The following is a 21,481-nucleotide window of genomic DNA, read 5'->3' on the forward strand; positions in this document are numbered from 1 at the left end:
AGGTGTGACATTTTTGGCTATCGGTAGCATTTTATGAGCATATGGTGGACCTTGATTCAGTTAGCAAGATGACTGTGTACTGTTTAACAAATATATTTTGAATTTGTGAAAGTTTTTTTTTTTAATCTCCGATTCCCATTACCAAATGACAGAGTGGACATGTTTAGTTTAACAACATCCACTTATTACACACACTGTAGTTAGCAGAGCAGTGTGTGGGACATGCCAAAATGAAATACTGTGCATCCAATGAAAAAAGGTGTATAAAATGAAGGACACATTTTTTAAGTGACTTCTTATTGTACTGGTATGTGTGCAAATGTTTGGCATCTTACTGAATATTAAGACCTCAGAGTTTAATTATTCTGTTTCATTTGCATGAGTGAGTGAGTAGGATGAGGACACCAAAGGCACTTAATAGTGATATTGACCTGAACATGGCATTTGATAGTTATGATTAATTAGTGTTAGGCTTACGAGGGGGTGCCTGGAAAAAATTCTCCCCCTTACAAAGATCTTCCCCAAGCACCCAAATAGTTTGACAACCTCTGATCTACAGGGTCTTGCAAATTATAGCAAAAACAAAAGCTATCATTTCCTTTGAACCCCATTAACTGCAGTCTGCCTTTGAATTTAATTCAGTGGCTACGCCATTAAAAATGACACATTAGTCCCACAATCATAGGTGAATTAAGTCTCATCGATTGGTTGCATTAAGGCCGCAGAGAGCACAGGGCTCACTCGAGTGCGGCCAACTTTCAGTTTTCCCGAGTGGAAGCCGGTCATTTTCTAACCCCCCTGCTGAGCCCGCCGCTGCTTAATTACATGCAAGTTGCCCTTCATCCCTCACGTTATGAAGATTATTTTGGGAAGCATCCGTCTTCTATGCAGCATTCCCACGGGTGCTTGAATGTTTAATCAAAAACAGCAACATGCCCATCAACGGACGACAGTTGTATATGCAGACGAGGTCATGTTCATCAAGAGACGTTGTATTTATTAAAACAAACATAAATCAAAGTGACTCCCTATCCACAAAATAGCTTCAACACAATGAAAACCTATTAAAGAAGCTGGGAAAAGCTTCAAAAGTTATTGCAGAATTGCTTTAAATTGCTTTGGAAAGTAGCTGCACGCAACCTGTATGACCTGTCAAGAAATTTGGAGTCGCATGGTTTTCATTGCACGGCGGTGTTCTTATGTCCCTTTTAAGTTGATTTTATGCGACCAAATTTTGTATTATTACCACTTAGTCAGCAATTTTCCCTTTCTCAACTGTGCATACGAACCATAGAGTCACATTCGGAGATATGGTACGTGCTTTCAGTGGATGCCAACTCAATCAAAGCGCCCTTTGCCAAGAAAATACACAAAATTGTTTCAACCCAATGAAAACCAAGCTTGAAAAGTGCTTGAAAATGACTTGGAAGTAGCTGTTATGAAAGCTCTATGAACTCCCTGACAGCAGACTTTAGTGAAGTGTATCCGAGCGTTTGTCGATCAATGGCCCAGAAAGTGAACTGAGGCGCCAACCATTTCCCCCCTGGGCTCAATCTAGAGGGCCCAAAACCCCTGCACGGGGCTTCACTGTCGCGCCTCTCTCGTGAGTAACACTCCAAGCTGTCTCTCTCTTTTTTTGTTTTTTTTCTCACCCAGCGCCATGCGGTGAACAGCTGACGCTGAGAGAGCCTTGAATGCAGGGCGGCGGGGGCGTTCAAGGGCCTTGTGTAGTCGTTTGCGCCCCCCCTTTAATAGATAAAAAGACCCTCGCTCGCTCTCTGCACAACAGGACCCGGCACCCAGAGGAGTCCGGCAGCCGCTCGTCTCATAGCCTCCATTTCCTCCCGCTAAAACTTCACACTATCGTCCTCCTTCAGGACAGCTCACTCCAGCGCAGGCAATGCCGCCTCCTCAATTTAGACAATATGATAAAAAAAAGGACTAGTATGCTGTATGTACGGTATTGTACTTGTTTGCAAATGTATACATGTGTCTAAGGAAGGAGTAAAAAATGGCCTAGCGGGAACTGAGAAGTGTGTTGAGGTTTGTGGGAAGTCTCGGTGCAGGCCCGTGTTTGTTTACTTTGGGCTCCGCACAAGGGGCCGTCCTCTGTCAGGGGCCCCCGAGCACTGTCAGCCTCACATTTGAATTTAAGTCGCCAGGCTCCTTTATTTATTTATTTTTTTTTTTTGCGACATCCCGACGGTATCGGCTCTCGATTTTTTGGCGAGTGACGCCATCGGTCAGTCTGAAACGGTGGAGGAAATTCCACCCCGAGCCTGCCGTCATGTGGCACTGATAAAGCCTTTCCTGTAACAGCCGGAGTAGCCGGCTTCCTCGTGGGCCGGGGAAGGAGGGAAGCGGCAAATGGGGGGGAAAAGCCAGTTTGCACATGGGCACGAAGGCTTTTCTGATTTTCATGTGAAGGGGCAATACAGTACATGGGCCATTTTGGTGAGTGTCCCTTAATGGCCATGAAACTATGGACATACCTGTTTTTCTTCATTTATTTGCCAGTTAAAAACCATTTGGCAACGCGCCTTACCATCAGTGCCGTATTTGAACAATTACACACAATTTCGGATTTAGGAGTCATCTTCACGATTGGAATACGATTGAATTTGAATTTTAAATAGAAATACAATCCATTTACTCACTTGCCGGTTTCCTGCTCGGTTAATTCTTATGTGCATGTTTACGCTATAACCTCTAAGCTAGCTGTTTTACAGAAGGAATAAGTCTTTCAATTTTGGTGAGAATTCATATGAAAATGTCAATGAAGAACTTTCGGGCATGTCTTCTTACTTGCTTACGTACAGTATTACACGTGGGCTACTAAGCTAGCTGGTTTCCACGAAAACTGCTTGGTCTATTTCCATGTAAGCCAAGGAAGAAGCCATTAAGTTTGGGAGATGAAAAATGTTTTTTTTATTGTTTAAAAAAACTACAGTCATAGTTGTCAACCAGTTTGCAATGCTCATTACAGTGGAACAATAGCGACTGCAAGGTACGACTTGTTGCTGTCATGTTCAAAACAAAATGAAATTTACAGTCTTCATTAATAGTAGAACACGTTTACAAATGGATACTTCCTGTTTTCCTATGCGTATATACTGTTTGGTGCTTATTAAATATAACCACATATAGCAGGTTTATACAAAAACTGCTTGGCCGAATTCAATGTGAGTTGAGGAAAGAGTCAAAAATTAAGTTGAGGATGTGTAAAAATTTGCTGGGTTTAAATTATTATCATTATTATTACTATTATTGTCATAAATTTACTATTAAAGATAAAAACGGACCTGGCTGATTCATTTGTTTGGCCTTTCATAACCAGTTTGTAATCCACCACATACAGTAGTGAAGTGGAGGTGGATGTGGTTTACAACCGCAACGTATGTCTGATTAAATTTATGACCTTCATTAACAGTAAAACAAGTTTACAAAACTTCGTGCTCGGTTTCACTCACATACAGTATTACACATCCGCTAAGCTAGCTGGTCTAAATTATTCAATATCCATGTGGGACAAGGAAGCAACAATTAGATTCAGTTGAAGGTTTGGATAAAGGTGTGCGTCCAGATGTTTTTGAAACAACTTTTCAATATTTCATCAAAGAAACTTCTGATATGTATTTGCCTTTGTTTGTTTGTTTGCAATTTACATTTCCGCTACCTACAGTACCAGAGTGGAACAGTAGTAACTGCAACGTTGAAATTATTTAATTTCTGACCTTCATTAACAGCAAAAAAAAAATAAATGTACAAAAGGTTAAGGTACATTACTGGACTTAAGCTACTAAGCTAGTTGAGTTGTGCAAAATTTGGGTCAAGGAAGAGGCCCCTGAATTTTGTTGAGGATTTGTGTGAAGTTGATCCAGAGCGACCACGACTTGAATTTCCAACCGTCGTTAACAGTAGAGCAAGTTTACAAAAACCGTACTGACTCAATTTCTCTTCCATCCAATATTAGCTATTAGCCGCTAAACGAGGAGGGAGACATTCCACCGCTAACTATTATCGCTGGGCCTTGGCTGAGGCCTGCTTTCTCAATAAGTGCCATTCTAGTTCTCAACCTGCATTTATGCAAGTGAATATGTGCATGTGCGTGTTTATATTTCTCGCTCCATTATGTCATGCGTGTGTGTGTATTCCTTGTGAGCCTCTGTGGGCGTGTGCAGATTTTTGGCAGATTAGCAGGAGAATCACTGTCATATCTTATTTTCACTCCTGACAGCAGTAATGATTAATGGCGGCTGTGGTGTGTTTGGACGTCTTACGTCTGTATTTCACACTTGACGCGGAAGTCTCGCTCGGTAGTGGTACAACAATAACACAAAAAAACCTGCAAAAAAAAAAAGCTGCACCGTGTGTGTGTATGTTGACACTTACTCAGCAGAGCTCATCGTCCAGGACACCGCATTGCAAGTGTTCTATTCCCATGCATAAATAAAGTTCTTTGATTGCACAATTTTGACTGATTGCCAGATGCTGCAGTGGATGTTTGTTTTTTGTTTGTCTGGGTGTATGTATGTGTGTGTGTGTGTGTGTGTGTGTGCGTGTGTGTGTGTTCATGTGCGCGTGTGTTGTGCTAGCTGGCAGCCTGTCGATCAGGGGTCTGCAAACTTTTGTGCTCAAGGGCCACATTTGATTTTTAAATTTGTAGAAGAGGATAATGTGAATGTAAAAGGCAAAACCAATCTTTATTGTCATTTAGTAAGTACTACAGTAAAAATAAAATGAAAGGGCATTTGTCCAGGATTATATAAATAACAACAACATCCGTTCTGCATACAGCAACTTGTAAGATAAAATTTGACTTGAATTAATAAAGAGTAAACAAAAACACAATAGATATGTGGTGCCAAGTCTAATTCAATGTGGACTCATGCCCAGCCAAAAAGGGAGCAGTTCAAATAGAACAGTGGCTCCTCACCTTGTTGTACACTCACCAAACACTAACTGGAAAAATAAAATGTGATTTTTTTTTTTTTAACCCCCCCCGCCCCCAAATTCATAACATAGGCATATATTAAATCAGTGCTCAAACTCAATGTGTTTGAGGAACAAAAACAACTAATTATGAATTTCACTCGAAACCCAAATCAATGTAACGTTTGTTGTTGGCTCACAGCGATAAGTTCAGGAATGCTCGGCTTCAACATGGCAAGATTTTCTTTCATGTCAATGTCGCAACAAAGGAAAGAATTGTTCTCAAAGATACATTGTAACTTACAGTATGAGGCTCAAAGGCTCTCTACAACTTGGTGACGCCAAAAGGCCGAGCTTGATAGCTATCTAGCTATGTATCCATCTATCTAGTTAGCTAGCTAGTTAGCTATCTATCTCTCTAGATACTACTTTGCCCATCCGTGCTGTAGCTCTTTCTACATGTCACTCATAGCGTCTTCCTCTCTTTCTTCTGTGTCTGTGTTCCTGGTTCTCTCGTTTGGAAAACCTCAGAACCCGGCGTCCTGGAGAGACCACGACGACGCCACGTCCACGCACTCGGCCGGCACGCCGGGGCCCTCCAGCGGGGGCCACGCGTCGCAGAGCGGCGACAACAGCAGCGAACAAGGTGAGTCCCATGCCGAGACACAATAACACTGACACGCTCATTGATATGTACTGTATACTACATACTACCGTATACTACTGTATGTATCCTTCATATACAGTGGAACCCGAAGGACGCACAATTTCAAATTCGACCAAACGTGACTCACCTTATTTTCCTTTTCTGAACTTGAAGTTAGGACTACGTGTGTTGGGTTTTAGATTTAATATTAACTCTAGTTAATATAGTACTAGCAGTGTGAGTACAGTACTTATTTAAAATAAAAAGTGAAAAACTGAATGGAATCCCATGCTAATTCAATGAATTATTATTTTTAATGATTAAATACATGAGGCGCGTCAGAGATTCATCTCACCATCTTATGCTGTCATTTGTCACAGAAATTGAGAATGTTTTTTGTGCTTTTCAATGTTACATTTTTTTTCACACTTGCGTAACAATTAATCATTGTTTAGTTGCGCAACAAAGAATTAAAAAAAATTCTACTTTATTTAAAAAAAAATATATATAGTGTATGTGAGGTGCACCAGTTCAGCGACACGACTGTCATTTGTCATTATATATATATATATATATATATTGAATTTAATATCCATAGTAATCAACTTTTAATGCTTGTATGATGATTAAGGAAAAAAACAACCACACAACTCATCAACATTTATCATTAAAACACCTGTATGTCAGTTAAGAATGTTAAAATGTTAGTTAAAAAAAAGTTGCCTGTACTGTTAAAAAAGGGTTTACAGTCTGACCCTGAAGCAGATTATTTCAATCTCCACTATTTCCAATGGGGAAAAAAATTCTGGACGGTATTGGACCTAAGATTTTCCACTGTATATGAGCATCATCATCAACACGTAGGGCTTTTTATTCGCGCATTGCCAACACTTGTGATGACATCCCAAGCCAGGTCTCTCCTTGTGCATGTTTGGATTATCCCTTCTTTTGACTGGCATCCATGTAAACACAGTCACATCTAAAAATGAAGGCGCTTATCCACTGTTACAGTCAAACATGAGCGATGCACTCGGAAAAAAAGGGCTTTCCAGAAACGTTACTATTTCGAGGCTCGAACAAAAGCCGGTGACTCATAGTGCATTTCTGCCAGTTCTCTCTCACATTAAAAAACAACAACAACAACAACATTAAGTTCGCTGCACACAACAGCCTCTAATTACGCCTCAGTGTTATCTACCACACAACCTGCCAAATGGGAATAAAGCGTTTCAAAACAAACGTATTGGAATGCATTACAGATAGTGTGCGCCAGTCAGAGATATCTGTCTCCATTCGCTCGTCACGCTCTGTGTCAATTCTGACACGATCAAAAAACGTGTTCACTCTGGATAAAATTGTTTATCACGTGAGTGGGGCCTAAAATGTGGATTTACTTATGTATTAGTGTGCGTATGTACGTGATTGTGTGAGCCTTCTGGCTGTGTCCAGGCCTTTGCAGGAAATTTCATCACGTCGTCTCAACCCTCAAACAGACTCTTGGTATGCACTAGATAGTGGAAGCAAGCGTGGCTGTTGTATCGTTTTGCCAATAAGTGATCAAATGTATTGACGGATGGTGCACTCTGCCGCTTTGAGACCACCTCTCACGAGCCATTACCCAACCGCAGACCTCTGTGGTCACCCGCATCGCGACTAGTCGGGCCTCAGGACCACGAGATCGCTTGGCTAGGACCATGGGGAATGTTATTGATCCTATTATGGAGGGTTTTTCATTTTTGAAGAATTTAGTGAGATTTTTTTTGCCAGATTTTATACCAGAAAATATTTTTCCGACTTTAATTGGTATTAAAATGAAATTTTAACGGTTATTTACAATACAGTAATTTTTAAAAAACAATAACTATTACATTATGTGTACCCTTTTGTTGAAAATATTGCATTTTACATGCCAGATTTCCACCATGTTCTTGGCAATTGTCAGTGTCCAATGAAAAGCAAGTATCTCTATTTTGAGTTTTTTTTGTCCCAAAATCAAAGAGAAGTCACTTTTGTTGTTTTTCAGATCCCCAAAAAAAAAAAAAAAAAAAGGAAAGACAAACAAAATGCAGGCTTGGAGATGCGTAATTTTTATTGGATGATATGTTTGCATATATGGTTTGGCACAATGTCAAAAATGGTGTAAAAAGGTGCAGTGATGAACATAAATTGCTAGTGAGAACATTTTGAATTGACCATTTAGCAATAACAGGAAAATTATTATTTTTTTAAATATACATATATATCGCTAGAATACAAAATTGTATACAAAAGAACAAAAACAAATCACTTTTTTGTACATGCTCTTGATGGTGACAAAATGTTGGAAAAATAGTTATTTCATCATAATTGGTGAATTTAACACTGTGCTTAACACCAATTTCCTATGTACGTTTTCACATAAAATGAACTTTGTACTTGCAGGAAGCATTGATAATACTGTAAGTTAAGCATTTTGCTGCATTGTATCGCTTCAAAGGCTAAAGACAACAAAAATAATTTTCATATTTTTAATTATAATGTTTCTAAACAGTGTCTAGAAGAGTGGTCGATGTTGCCATCTTTTGCAGCAGAGCGGATGAATGCTCTGTGCAGAAACAGAGAGCAATGGGGATGGGACGGGTAGGGGGAAAGCCAGAGAGAAACAAATGCACTGCCTATTGATTATCTTACACACATAAGTACAAGTGACCTGTAATCCACAGAGCACTTATCGACTCCTATCCGCACCGTATCCAGTAACAGACGATCGATACGAGGCCAAAGACAGTTACGGTATGGCACTTTGCGCCGGGCCAGCATCTCATTCACATTGCCTGTCAATAATAATAATAATAATAATATTTTTTTACACCTGTATGATAATTACTTTTAGAAGAAATAGAAGTATAGTAGAATAAAAAAGAACTGAAGGAGAACTGATTTTAAAAAAGAAAAAATAATTGTATTAAAGGGCGGCACGGTGACCGCCTGGTTAGAGCGTCTGCCTCACAGTTCTGAGGGCCGAGACCCTATCTCTAAGGGAGACACCCTGCGGAGGAAACTCATTTCGGCCGCCTGTATCCGGGATCTTGTTCTGTCGGTCACGACCCACAGCTCGTGACTGTAGGTGAGGGTAGGAACGTAGATCGACCGGTAAATCGAGAGCTTCGCCTTTCGGCTCAGCTCCTTTTTCAGCACAACGGACCGATACTAAGTCCGCATCACTGCAGATGCTGCGCCGATCCACCTGTCGTTAATTACTTAATTAATTAACTAAAGTAAAAAAAAAAAGAATATGACCTCACTACGCATTTGTCATTAGTGGGTTCTCCAAGAGAGTCACATTGTGTGTCAATAATTCTGCTACTCGTAATACGGTAATCACTGGTCCATTTTTTATTTTTATTTTTTTGTTTTTTTTACAGGGCTGACAAAATACAAATATTGAAAAAGAAAATGTATGTATTTTTAAAAAATTAAAGCAATTAAAAACATTTTAAAAATAATTTGTAAATTATAAAATAAAAACAAAACTAGGTAAGAAAATTAAATGCCTTGTTGCTGAACAAAATTAAAAATATATATTTTCTTTTTAAAAAAAATTACGATTTTAAAGTTAAAAAGTTAAAGTAAAAACATTGTAAATATTTTTAAAATATTTTATAAAAATAAAAAAATAAAAACAAAATGATGGAAGAAATAACAACTTGTTGCTTTACGAATTTGTCAAAAAAGTTAGTCTTTTTTACATTTTAATATTAATAGCGTTCAACTTTTTATACTTGTGTGACAAGAAAACTAAAATTAGTTCAAAACACGCCGATTCATATATTTTTTTTAAATGTAGTTAGAAGTAACGATGATAGCGTCATCTATGAATAATAGCATGTCAGTACCTGCATCCAAATAAGCAGCAGAGAAGAATCGGAAGATAAAGTAGGAAGGATAGAAGGGCGTAGGAGGGGGGGTCAGCTGATTTAATGGTCTAATGAGGCCGTCCTCCAGCCAGTTGTTTTGTGTGCGCCGCGCTCTGACCTTTCGCTCCGCTCGGGAGCCCCGCCGCCTCATTTTTCACATTCTTGCAATTACGTTAACGCTTGAAGCACTCGCTGACTCCCGACTCTGGCCCTTTTCCATTCTACCACACCGCCCGCCCCACCACCACTAGTACTACTCACTCCTGCCCCTCCTTTCCCTCTGAACTCTATCTCCTGATACGTTCCCACATAAAATTTGCACTGCGCTCTCTCTAGTCCGCTGAGAAAATGCGAAATGTGCGCTTCGCCGCAGTAATGGGGTCTTTAACAGCTTGGCCCCTGTTAAAAGGGGTGACGACGAGGATCAGGCAGCGTGGATGGAAGACGGCCAGATTGGCACAGAGTACTTTCTGCCAAGAGAAACATCCCCTGTCTCCTGCCAGCTACCGTACGCAAAGGTGTGCGGGTGCGTGTGAACAACCACTAAAATGGAAACTTTCCTAATGTTGGGCAACATATAGCACAGTGGTGTCCAAAGCCACAAGCCATTTTTGGCCCACCAGCCATTTTTTTAGCGGTTGAATTCTTTCCGTGACCATGCTCCTAACTTAAAACACTTGTATCTCAAATAATCATTTCACGTTAAAATGAATGGAAATGCAATTCATCCGTTCCAGCGCCCCGAAAAACACCAACAAAAAATGTTGTAACAAATAGTGTGCTACAATATTATACTTAATAAAACCATACAATGATAACATAACTAAATAGAATGTAAAGAAAGAAACAGTTTGTGCATCATGATAAATCAATGGGGATTGTGCTGCTCATTCTGGTGTGTGTGCCTTGGCCACCAGGGGACAGAAGAATACATGCTGTACAGACATACTAAATGTAGATTTGATAATGAAACACAGAGGAAGACTGTCACATCTCACTGTAATTTTAGTTGTTTCTCACAGAGGATAAAGAATATATGCCTGTTAATATTGTTTCATGCTCTGTCAGCATGTGTTGGTTCTGCTTGTCTTCAAGTATGTTTTTTTTTAAAGGTTTTTAATCACAATGACATAGATGCTAGTTCTATTAGGCCGTGTATGGCTTTTGCCTTGTGTGTTAGCACTAGGCTAGCAGATTTGGTGGTTTTGTTAAATGCACAATGTGTAATTCTCTTTGTGTTATGTTTATTTTTAAAGTAAACTTCAATTTGGGGAGGCAATAAACAGCTAGAAGCAAGTACTTGGCCTCTTGTAAGTCCAGGTACCACTGTAAACGAAAAATAATATTAGACATAGTTGACAACACTATTTAAAAAAGAAAAGAAAAGTGGCATGTAGGCAGGGTTAAACGTGTGGCGGTTGAGAAAGGGCTGAGAAACGACTCTGACTACTACAACTATTACTAATAGAATTGCTCTACATACAGCTTTTCGAAATTTACAATTAAAATAGTAACTACATTTCTCTCATAATGCCCTGGTGAATAAATATATTTTAGTTTCAAAAGCAAAAATAGTTTACCGATTTGTGAACATGCTGTATCACATTAATAATAATAATATAACACTGCTTTGATGTATGTCAAAGTGGCCCTTGTATCCTTCAATTTTTTTGTATGCGGCCCATGGAGAAAAAAGTTTGGGCACCCTTGGATAGCACGATTCAGTGCACTCCTCCTCTACACGACCTCTGGTGTACAGGGGGCCTCGGGATGCTCGTTGCCAGCGCAATTCACCTCCCGAGTCTCAGCGTCGAGTGTCACTCTGAAGCCGTGCCAAAAAACAATTAAACAAGTGTGTGAGCGTGTTTCGCCACCTCCTCCAGGAGCTGTTTATTGGCAAACGGTAAAGGAACGGAAGCCACGCTCGTACAAGTCAGTTAAAATTCTGGCAAGACACACATTTTTAATACCTGTACTGAGTTCAAGAAAATGGGGAAAAACAAACTCGTGAAGAATTCATACACCTCCGACTTAACCAAAATGGAGTCGGACGTCGCACTACAATGGCAGCCCACATTACTAATAGATTACATACAGTGCACTCTATTTATCTGTATGATTTTGGTTGTGGTAAATATCGCCATGCCATTATGGGGTGAAATGTGTTTTAAAGAATGAAAAATGCTGAAAAAAAATGTAAGTACTGCTGATAGACATTATAAAATTACTGTAACTAATGTAAAAAACAATAGTAATATATTAAAAGTAAATACAGTATATATTTAATCTTTTTAAATATCTTGCACAAATACCTGTATGATAGACATTTACATAATTACCTATTTTTTTATAAATGATATTTTAACACTTGCGTTATTTTGGAAAATGTAGAACATTACGGTAAAAATGCCATAAAAGGTATGAAAATACATATTAAAAAATTATGAAAATGTTTGAAAAAGCATTATTCTCTTTTTTAATTCTAAATTAACCCCACTGTAGTCCACATCACTGGCATAACCCCATATATTTAAAAAAAAAAAAAAAAAAAAAAAGGTATCCAGCCAACTGTCAAGTGCATGCAATGTTAGCCAGTTGGAAGCATTTACCCTGACCCCTCAAAAAAGAAGGATAACTAGTTGAATCTTGTTGGTGTATTTATCGAGTGAGGTTGGCATGATATTACACTTAATTCTAAAGTTAACAAAACAACAAACAAAAAATAAAAACGGCAATGTTCAGTGAAGATAACGACATACAAGTAGATGTGTAAAAAAATGTTTTGGAAGTTCCATTTCGACAATCCGGAAAGTTGTGTCTTTATGATGACATAGCCCAAAAGCCACATAGAAGTATTAATATTTCTAAATACGCCCGCATGTGTGTGCGTTCAAAACAGTTGTGTGTAGATAAACAGACATGAAGTGGATCGGACGGCGCGCACAATAAAGTCAGCGGCTCATGCCTTGCCCTGCACATCATTTTGATTAACAGTCTTTTTGGAAGGCGCCCAAGCTTATCTCGCAACATCAGTGGCAGGGAGTTAAACGTGATGAATGTGTGCTACTCTCCTAGCGAGGTGCCCGCAATTGTGTGTTACAGCCGCAACGCTGACTGCACATTTGACAAACACCCTCCAACATACTAAGAGATGAACGCGTAAAAGCTAATTCAGAAAGGTAGGAAGGCATCAAGTCCACACTTGTAATTATTAGCTATGCATGAAGGCCAAATCCACGTTGACATCTTGAGTGGTGAGCGAAAGCTTGAGAAAAAAAAGGGGCGGGGGGCAGAAAGCATTTTGTAGCATTTTCTCCACAATTGAACAATCCCCACGCTTTTGTGGATAGACTGACTCCCCAGAGGGGGCCGGGATGGATGGAGCGGAAGGGGAGGGAAGGAAAGGGGAGGGAGAGTGCACAGCCTGATGCTGCTGTGGTATATTTGTGTGAACGAGCGCCGCGGGGAGTGCGGTGAGCTCTTGGGGTGGCCCCCCCCCACCCCTACTCCGCGAGGCCCTTTGCGCTGCGGTCACCTGCAGTGTCGACTAACGCGTTGCAAAAGTATTGCAAATCAATGCACTACGGATGCAATTCCTCTAAGATTTTACCCCTAAATTGTGTTCACTCAGTCAGCAATGTATTACTCCTTTACGTCTTGCTTGGGTTTCTTTAAAGCTCCGCCTTCCTACGCAGCCTAACTGTAGATAGATAGAGAGAGAAAGAGAGAGAGAGAGAGAGATCGATATTGTATTCATCCCTGTACTGTACCTTACTGTCATTGTCTGGCTTTTAAGTCACCGTCAATGCACATGTTGGATGAAGTAGATGTAAATCATGAAAGCAGCTCTCGGTAGGTGTGCACGTGTATACAGTAAATGCTATTTTTACTGTGTGGTTGTAAAGTTGAACTGACATCATTAACATTATTGAGCAAAACAACATACAAACTGACTATTTATTGTAATCTATAGCCAGTGTTGGGCAGTTGTGTTGTAACTACTGTAACTACATTTCTCAGTAGCATGGTTGCAACGTAGAGAGCTAGCTTCCACAGAAGCAACGTTTTCCCAGGCTGTTCTAAAGTGAAAATAAACAAGTCTTCTTAATTTGACACATCACAAAGAAGAGTGTTGTTAAAAAACCTGCCAAACGTGAATGATTTAAAAAAAAAAAAAAAAAAAAAAAAAAAGGGCCACGTGTAAAATGAGGCTTCAAAGTTATGATAAATCAGCCCTTATCACTGCTCTCAAACATTGTAGGCGTGTCCACTAAACGTGTGATACCACAGCCTGCTGAAAAATATGCTGCTTCGTCTTTTTTTTATGCCTACACACGTTTTAGCCGCGAACATATATCTCCTTAAAGCCTCCGGTAGCTGAAATATATCCCACTGGGTCGTCGCGGGGCTTTCCACGCCACAAAGTGAGGCGCTAGCCACCTGCTAGCTCATGAGCTAACAGGCTCGGGCCAAGTAATAATAACTAAGTAACTCACAATTGCACTGGAAAACCATTGATGCGAACAAAGGCGCTCAAGTTCCTATATAGTAGACGAGGGGATAATCCCGCCCGACATCGAAGCGTGTCTCTGGGCGCCATTTTTGCCACGCTCAAAAATTCATGTTACATATCGTACAACACAAGGTCACAAACACATTAGGGTCACACATTCAGGTATTTCACAACAATCACCAGAAAAGCTAGCCATCACAACTCAGTCAGCAAACATCAACAGCTAACATAGCACTAGCTAACTACATGTTTTTGGCAGCAAAAGAATAAAAAGCAAAAAGTCACTGTTTGATGGTGTGAAAAGGTACAAAAGATCAAAGGAAAGTAGGCCTATTAAGATGATTATCATTTTTTGTTGGCAATGTCTTGTTATCACCAGCGTAAAACAGTTAAATGTCATACGTTTGAATGACGCAGCTGTTTTGGTGGAAATCAGAAAGGTAACACAGATGTGGTGCATTGCATTACAGTAAAGTTGAGAGTAATATTGTAATATTATGACAGGAACTAATGAAATATAATATTACGTTTTGGAATCAAGTTGCTCAACAACTCGGTGAAACAAGAGATGGTCATCATTGGTGTGAATGTGTGTTTAGGTATGCGCGTTCCTTCTAAGTGCCTATTAAGCTTTAATTTAGTGTCGTAATTAAAGCTGAACACTGGCCCATAAACAACAGATAAACAATAAAGCAGAGCCAAGCCCCGCTGTTTCATGGCCCTCGCTCCCATCTGCTTGTGCACTGATAATCTTTACGCAGCGCGCTACCTCACGTCAACTTCACACACACTAAAGAAACAAGGGCATGCGTGTTGATATATACTGTATGTGAGCACTGGTGTATTAAGTATTGACCATTCCAACCAGTCAGGGTGGGAAAGGACATACTCTGATTGAAACATTCGTGAGCATATTCAATGAATCATTTTGTACTATGTTTTGTTCAGAATTTAGAATTTTGGCCTTGCTATGGGTTTGCAAGCTCAAACCTCCTTAGTCATGATGAATGTCACAAAGTCTAGGGGATGGTCTATTTTTAGCACTAAAAGTCTTATACATTGGAACTTTGCAAGTCATTTTTCATTTGTTTGGATTTTGTGTCAATTTTGCCCTTACTCAGAATAATGAATGGTTAAAGTTTTAAAAATGCTGCACCGGTAAAGTTTCAAGAAACATTTTAACGTATTTAATTGTTACTGGATATACATGCAAAAAATATTTAGGCAAGTTACTGTTAATGCAAGCTCTGAACTTTAGTTCATCTTTTCAACCAGGTTTCCGGTTGTTCCAAGGGATCGCTTTAGTTTGCCCTGAAAACACGACATAATGCCCAGATTTTCACGCCGTGAGGGGTTAACTCATACAAGAATCATAAAAGTAATCACAAAGATATTTGTTAAAGTTTTCAGGCATATTTCTGTTAAAATTTCAAATTCGATTCTGAGCTGTTCAACTGCTGAACTGTTTAAGTTCTGATGGAAATTCCAGCCCATAAGTGGTTAGGGCCATTTGGTGAATGCAATTGCTGCAAATAGTAGTGGATTTTCTACTAATTCTGATGCACTGGTACTTTCCTTGAAGAGCCAATTCGTTCTGAATCTGAAATTTAGCGACATGGGCCTCAAAGGTGCTCAAATGTATTTTGCCAAAATTTCCAGCCATAAGCAATTACATTTGACTGTAATAAAATTCATGAACACAATCCCGGAGGACTTTGCACGAAATGCAGGCGACAATGCACCCGGTTGCTACATGTTAGCATTGTGCTCCTAAAAACAATGCGGTTTGCTAGTGTGCGTGATGGTTTTGTTGGGAAGGGCCGGACTCATTGTTGAAAGCTGAGAAGAGTTGACGGGGTGAAAACACGTTTACAGGGAGGGGTGCGGAGTTGGTGGTGTCTGTGTGTGTGTGTGTGTGTGTGTGTGTGTGGGGGGGGGGGGGTTATACTTTCATGATCCCATTAGCATAAGAGAGGCTAAATTATTCATGTGGAGTGCTCAATCTATGGGGAAAAGTATAGTTAATGCACATAGTTTTAAAATGGATCTTGCCCTGCCTCTGCTCGAACACCAGATTCCTGCTGGATTCAGCATTCAGGGGCATTTACAGGAAAAGCTACACACACTCAAACAAACACACACGCCGTGCTCGTCTGACATAGTGTGTGCGGGCATGGTGAGCTGCTCCGAAATCCCCTTCCTCGTCCTCCCCTTCCCACTTATACCCCCCCACCCTTGCCTTCTTTCGCCCCTCGCAGGACCGCAGACTACCTGGCCCTCTTCCAAAATGTGATTAAAGAGAATGATCAGCTCCCTCTGCTCCATTCTTCCTTCCTCCCTTCCGCTCTCTCTCTTTCTCTCCAGCTCTATCTTTCTTCCGACCCGCTGTTCTGTTCTGATAGATCATGTTAGAACAAACAAAAGACTATCGGGAGAGGGGAAAAAACTGCAAACCGACCACTCACTTTCTCCACTTTCTCCTTGAGGAATACCTTAGCAAAACCAGACCCAACCCGGCCTAGTCTAACCCGCTACCCCGGTGCAGCTCCGACACGGCATGAAAGATGATTTAACGGGCATAGCCTAATGTGCAAACTAATGTTCCAACATGGGGAAGAAATTAGCCAGATTATTCTGACAACACCTGAGGAGAATGTCAGTCTGTTTTGTGCCATTAGGAGTTCCAACACCCCACCCCCACTTTTCCGCCTTTCTCCGCCGAGAAGTCGAAGCCGCGTCTTTGAGTGAGCTGACCGTAATTAAGAAGCGAGGAGGAAGCGGTGTTGTAGGGAAGTAATCACGATTGAACTACAGTAGAAAGGAGGGGAGTGACTCCTTTTTCGCTGCTCATTAGATGGTGGCTTTACACACCCGCGTTGCATCGCTGATTACCCGAGCGCCGAAGAGAATGCAGGGGAGTGTGCACCAGGGTCTGATGTAATACGCCTAAAAGGGATTGGAGCCCCGAAGGGCATCTGGGCGTCCATTAATGCAGCCTCCTGTGTATTTTTCACCGGGACGATGATGATGATGGCACTCCCGTCCTTGAGAGAGGGGAGGGTTGAATTGGGGGACTGGGGGGGAGGAGGGGTTGTTTTCCCAGGAAATTTTCTGTTTTGTTTCAGCGCACTCTCGCCCCAAGGGGGTCAGCCAAGAAGTCGGCCCTTAAGAGGTGATAATCCAATTGCTCCAGTCCTTGCCAGATTTGTTTTGCCCCCCTCGCGTCTGGCGGCGTGTTTGTGTGTTTACATGGAGTGTAAGCACGTGTGCGGGGATGTAATAGACGGAAAATAGGAGGCTGTGGCGGCAGGATGTCAACGCTCCCCGCCGTCCCCCTCCCCTCCTTTTTTCTGCTGGCCCCACTCTGGATCAGAGCGAGGTTACCAGGGCCAAGTGTGTCAAAGGCACACCTGCGGGGGGACGGCTTACGCCGGCCCTCGTTTAAGGTGCGCTTAGTTTAACCCTGACTTCAAATGTCCTCTCTCGCACTGCCCTTTTGTGTTTGACCAATGGGCCTTGCGCTCTTCTACTTTCTTTCCTTTCTTCCACCTCCCTTTGGCTCTTTAATCTCACCCACTAACCCTGTAACCTCCCTATTCTCCCCCTCCCTGATGTCCAAACCCACATCACAACATTCCCAAAAAAAAAAAAGACAGCACAGGGTTGAGTGGAGGGTGGCTTAAGCGCAGCCAGCCGAGGCTTGTTCTGCTCTGCTCTGCTCTGTGCTGTGCTCATACTCCAAACGAGGGTTTACGCACTGCGAGGCTTGTTTGGAACCTCGCTCTACCCAAAGCTAACGGCGTCCAAGAGAGTGGGAGGATGATGAAGCAAATGCTTTCCAATCCGAGTTGTGCTCATCTTTCAGCGTTTATGCAAAGCTTTCGAGAGGGCAGGATAAACTCATTTTCTAGTCGCTCTTGAGCAGCCCTTTTAATGACTCTTACAAGTAAAGTTTTTGAAAAAGGTACAACGGCATCGCCGCTGTCTCTACACCTGATCGCTTTTGTTTGAGCGTTCCATTGCTATTGGGGGGAGGGGGGGGGGGGGGGGGGGGGTAGCGCCGTGAGCCCCCGATGTTTATTGGAGGCAGGCATCTCATGATTTTTGATCACCCCAGAGGAGGCATTAGCCTTGTTAGTCAGCAAGGATAATTTTTATTTACATGCCCTAAGCTGTGAACGCTCGCAAAGGAAAGCTGGGGACTAAATGCGCTACCAAAAAATGGGGAGAAAATGACTTCTAAATGAAATCCATTGGCTGCAGGGGCTGAAGCTGAGGAGATAAAAAAACCTTCATTATGCGTTTCCCGTAATTCATTTAAAGGGTTATCAATTTGCAAAATAAGAGAGATGGGATGTTTGAGGGGGAGCGCCAGGAACAAGGCAAGATGAAAAGGCCTAAGATATGCAGAGGATAGTTCGGTTCCAATTACACACTTTTCCATGTTCTGAGGCGAGTGTTAAACGCCGCAATCGCTTCTCTCGTGTCGTGCTCCGCCCACCCAAAGAAAAAAAAGACCTGATTCTTCTTTAATGAAGGCCCAGGAATGCTGTTCACCAGTCTTTCTGTTCAAATATTGTCCTTTTGCCCATTATCTTTGTCTTCTCAGGACAGTTACTTAAAACCAGGTGTGGGGGACTTGAGTCACATTACTGGACTCAAATCAGACTTAAGTCACCAATTTTAGGACTTGGGACATGCTTGGCTAAAGCTTATGAAAGATTATACTTGAACTAATTGATTTGACAAGTCTTGACTGTTTACAGTTCAATATTTGTGGTTTCCAGACAGTGTGACATTTCTTTTGTTTTTGAAAGAAAGGATCGTTTTTGTGTCGTGCGCTCCAACCTGGCAGCCAACCAGAATGCTATCATGCAGAATGCAGAGGCCACATCATGAAGCAAGTATCTCAGAGGGAGCTCCGAAAATAATTCCATTTGGATCCAAGAATTCTATTTTTGATCAAATCAGCAAAAAGAGAATAGCACAATGCAAGGCTTGCAACTTAGACAAAAGACACAACTGCAAACTTCATCCTTCACTATAAAAGCCACAAAGACAGCTCAGTACGTTAACTTCGAAGTTTAGCTATTGGATAAATGGTCAGTCATTAACTAACCTTCATATTGGTCATGCGTTTAATTGAGACTATTAAATAATAGACAATATGGAGAAACCATTAGACCGAAGCATTAAAAACTTAGCCAGTTTACTTATGCAAGTACCTGTTACTGAGTGCTAAGTGGCGAGCCAATGTGCGACTACAGCATATGTTGTGACCGAGCAAGATTGTATGACTTGATTTATGACGAGCTTGAACCAAATAATCACTTGTTGGAAATTAGTCGGGACTTGACTTTCTTGATTTTTGCCACTGTAACTTGGGGCCTGTTTGAAACCTGAAGGTTAAGACTTCTTATGACTTACATATACTGTATGTGACTTACTCCCACCGCAGTTCACGACTGCATGTTTTCATTCATTTTCCCCTGCTCTCTTGGCAACGCGAGAAAAAGCATCATTCCCATCTTTTGCAAACAAGCTGAGGATGACTCAGGTCCCCCGCTTGAACAATCACAGGAAACGTAAGGAGACGGCGAGCATTTTTTTTTTTTAACCAGAAAACACCACTTATCTGCTGATAAGTCTGTGCGTTCTTTTCATTATCAAAGTGGAAAGGGGACTCGCTCTATTCAAGCATTAAAACAAAGAAAAAAAAAGAGAAAAAAAGAAAACATTTAACTTTTTCCAGAGGAGGAGGAGGAGGGGGCAGGGGACGGGGGCGGGTGTGGGTAATGCGGCATTGTTTAGTATGAATGCTTACTCCCGGGGATGCAATGTTTAGACAAGTGAGTGTCTGCAGGAGACATCTGTGAAGCCTGGCCTTGTGACCTCGTAAAGAATGCTCTCAAGGTGGTGGTAGTGGTGAAGGGGGTGAAAAGTGCCTGCGTGTACATCATGGCCTACGGGACACTAAACAACAACAACACAGAACGAGAGACGGACCGGCCATAACATTAGGTTCACCTGCACAATCTAGTATTAACATAATTGAGGTACCAGTAGAACGATACGTTTATTATTTTGATCACATCGGGAGTCAAATAATATTTTGACATGCTCACTTAGCTAAATGAGGTCACCAAAACATAAGGAACACATCTAAGTTCGTGCACAAAAAAATAAAATAAATAAAAGTCAAAAAACAAATTTAAGTAATACCTCATTGAGTGTTTGTGAGTCTATGAAGACAGTATAGGGATGGGCATTTGATTGAACGGGGTACACGATACCAACAGTCCAAAGTATTTTTCCTCCCTTCTGATTAAAATCGGCAAAGGCCCGATTATGGGATGTCTCTACATAAAGTATCCATCCATCTATCCAGCTGTGGTGTGTTACAGCTGTTCACGATTTACGATGGCAAATCGTGGCCACAGACTGTGATTCTCCATCCTGTGATTTATTGTCTCGTATAAAAGTTATTAATTTTACATGGCCTCGTGGTTAGCACGTCTGCCTCAAATATCAGAAATTTGGGCTTCCCACATTCCGAAAACATGCATGTTATGTTCATCGAAGACTCAAAATTGTCCATAGGTGTGAATGTGAGTGTAACTGCTTGTTTGGCGGTACCCCGCCTTTTTCTCAAAATCAGCTGGGACAGGCTCCACCGTGTGATAATGACATGCTAATTTGGCAAGCCTGCCTGCTAACTCGACTATATTCGCTTTCCATCGGTGTTTCAGGTTGCAATCGAAGGATGGGAGAGTCTCTCCGAATGTTCTGAACTCCTGTGTCCATCCCATATTTTGCAGAACAAAGCTGCCCATAACATCCTCATTGCTGACATTATGTCATGCTGTCCTTCTTGAGACAGCAAAGTAACAGACTCTAAATGGTTCTAATCAGTGATCAATTGAGAGACTTAACGGTTTGTTATGCCCACGTTGTGTAGAGATTCTGCAGATGCTTGTTGTGCCTCGTAGGCTTTGACGCTCTTCCTCCTCTGCGCCCACGATGAGATCATTTTCATCCTTTATGAGTCAAAAGGAAGCCTGGTTCAAAATAAAGCCCTCAGAGTGCAAGAGGGGGGGATCCTTTCTGCTATTCAAAGCACCTGCCATTGTGTGTGTTTGTGTATGTGTGTCCATTGTTGTGCTTCAGAGGCATGCAGCAAAGACCCCCTTGTTGTTGGTGATGGTTGTTTCCATCTTCACCACTGGCTGTGGCCCTTTGCCCTCTCTCTCTCTCTCTCTCTTATTACACCATTATTTTGTTTGTGTCTGTGTTCATATCACCATTCATGTGTTTTCGTTTCCTTTCTGTACTCCCACTCTTACTCTCGCTCTCTCTCTCTGCTTATTGTTCTTTTTGAGCACCCTCATTACAGCCCTGCTTGGATTTTAAGGGGCACGTTCTTTGATTTGGCTCTCGAGGGGCGAGTCACTGTTAGCTGCTGGCTAACATCTACCAGGGCTCCTGCTGCTGCCG

At 41.4% G+C, this 21,481-nt stretch overlaps 1 protein-coding gene across 11 annotated transcripts in view; it reads left to right on the forward strand.

Annotated features, from left to right (window-relative positions):
- Positions 1-21,481, forward strand: part of meis2a (Meis homeobox 2a) — a 194,672-nt gene that overhangs the window by 92,733 nt on the left and 80,458 nt on the right. For all 11 annotated transcript variants that reach the window (XM_061794452.1, XM_061794451.1, XM_061794454.1 and 8 more), the window contains one exon: positions 5,464-5,578. In XM_061794452.1, the coding sequence (XP_061650436.1) occupies positions 5,464-5,578 (115 nt within the window). The remainder of the gene's footprint in view (positions 1-5,463; positions 5,579-21,481) is intronic.

Source organism: Phyllopteryx taeniolatus, chromosome 13 (genome assembly GCF_024500385.1).
Source record: "Phyllopteryx taeniolatus isolate TA_2022b chromosome 13, UOR_Ptae_1.2, whole genome shotgun sequence".
In the NCBI taxonomy this organism is placed as follows: domain Eukaryota; kingdom Metazoa; phylum Chordata; class Actinopteri; order Syngnathiformes; family Syngnathidae; genus Phyllopteryx; species Phyllopteryx taeniolatus.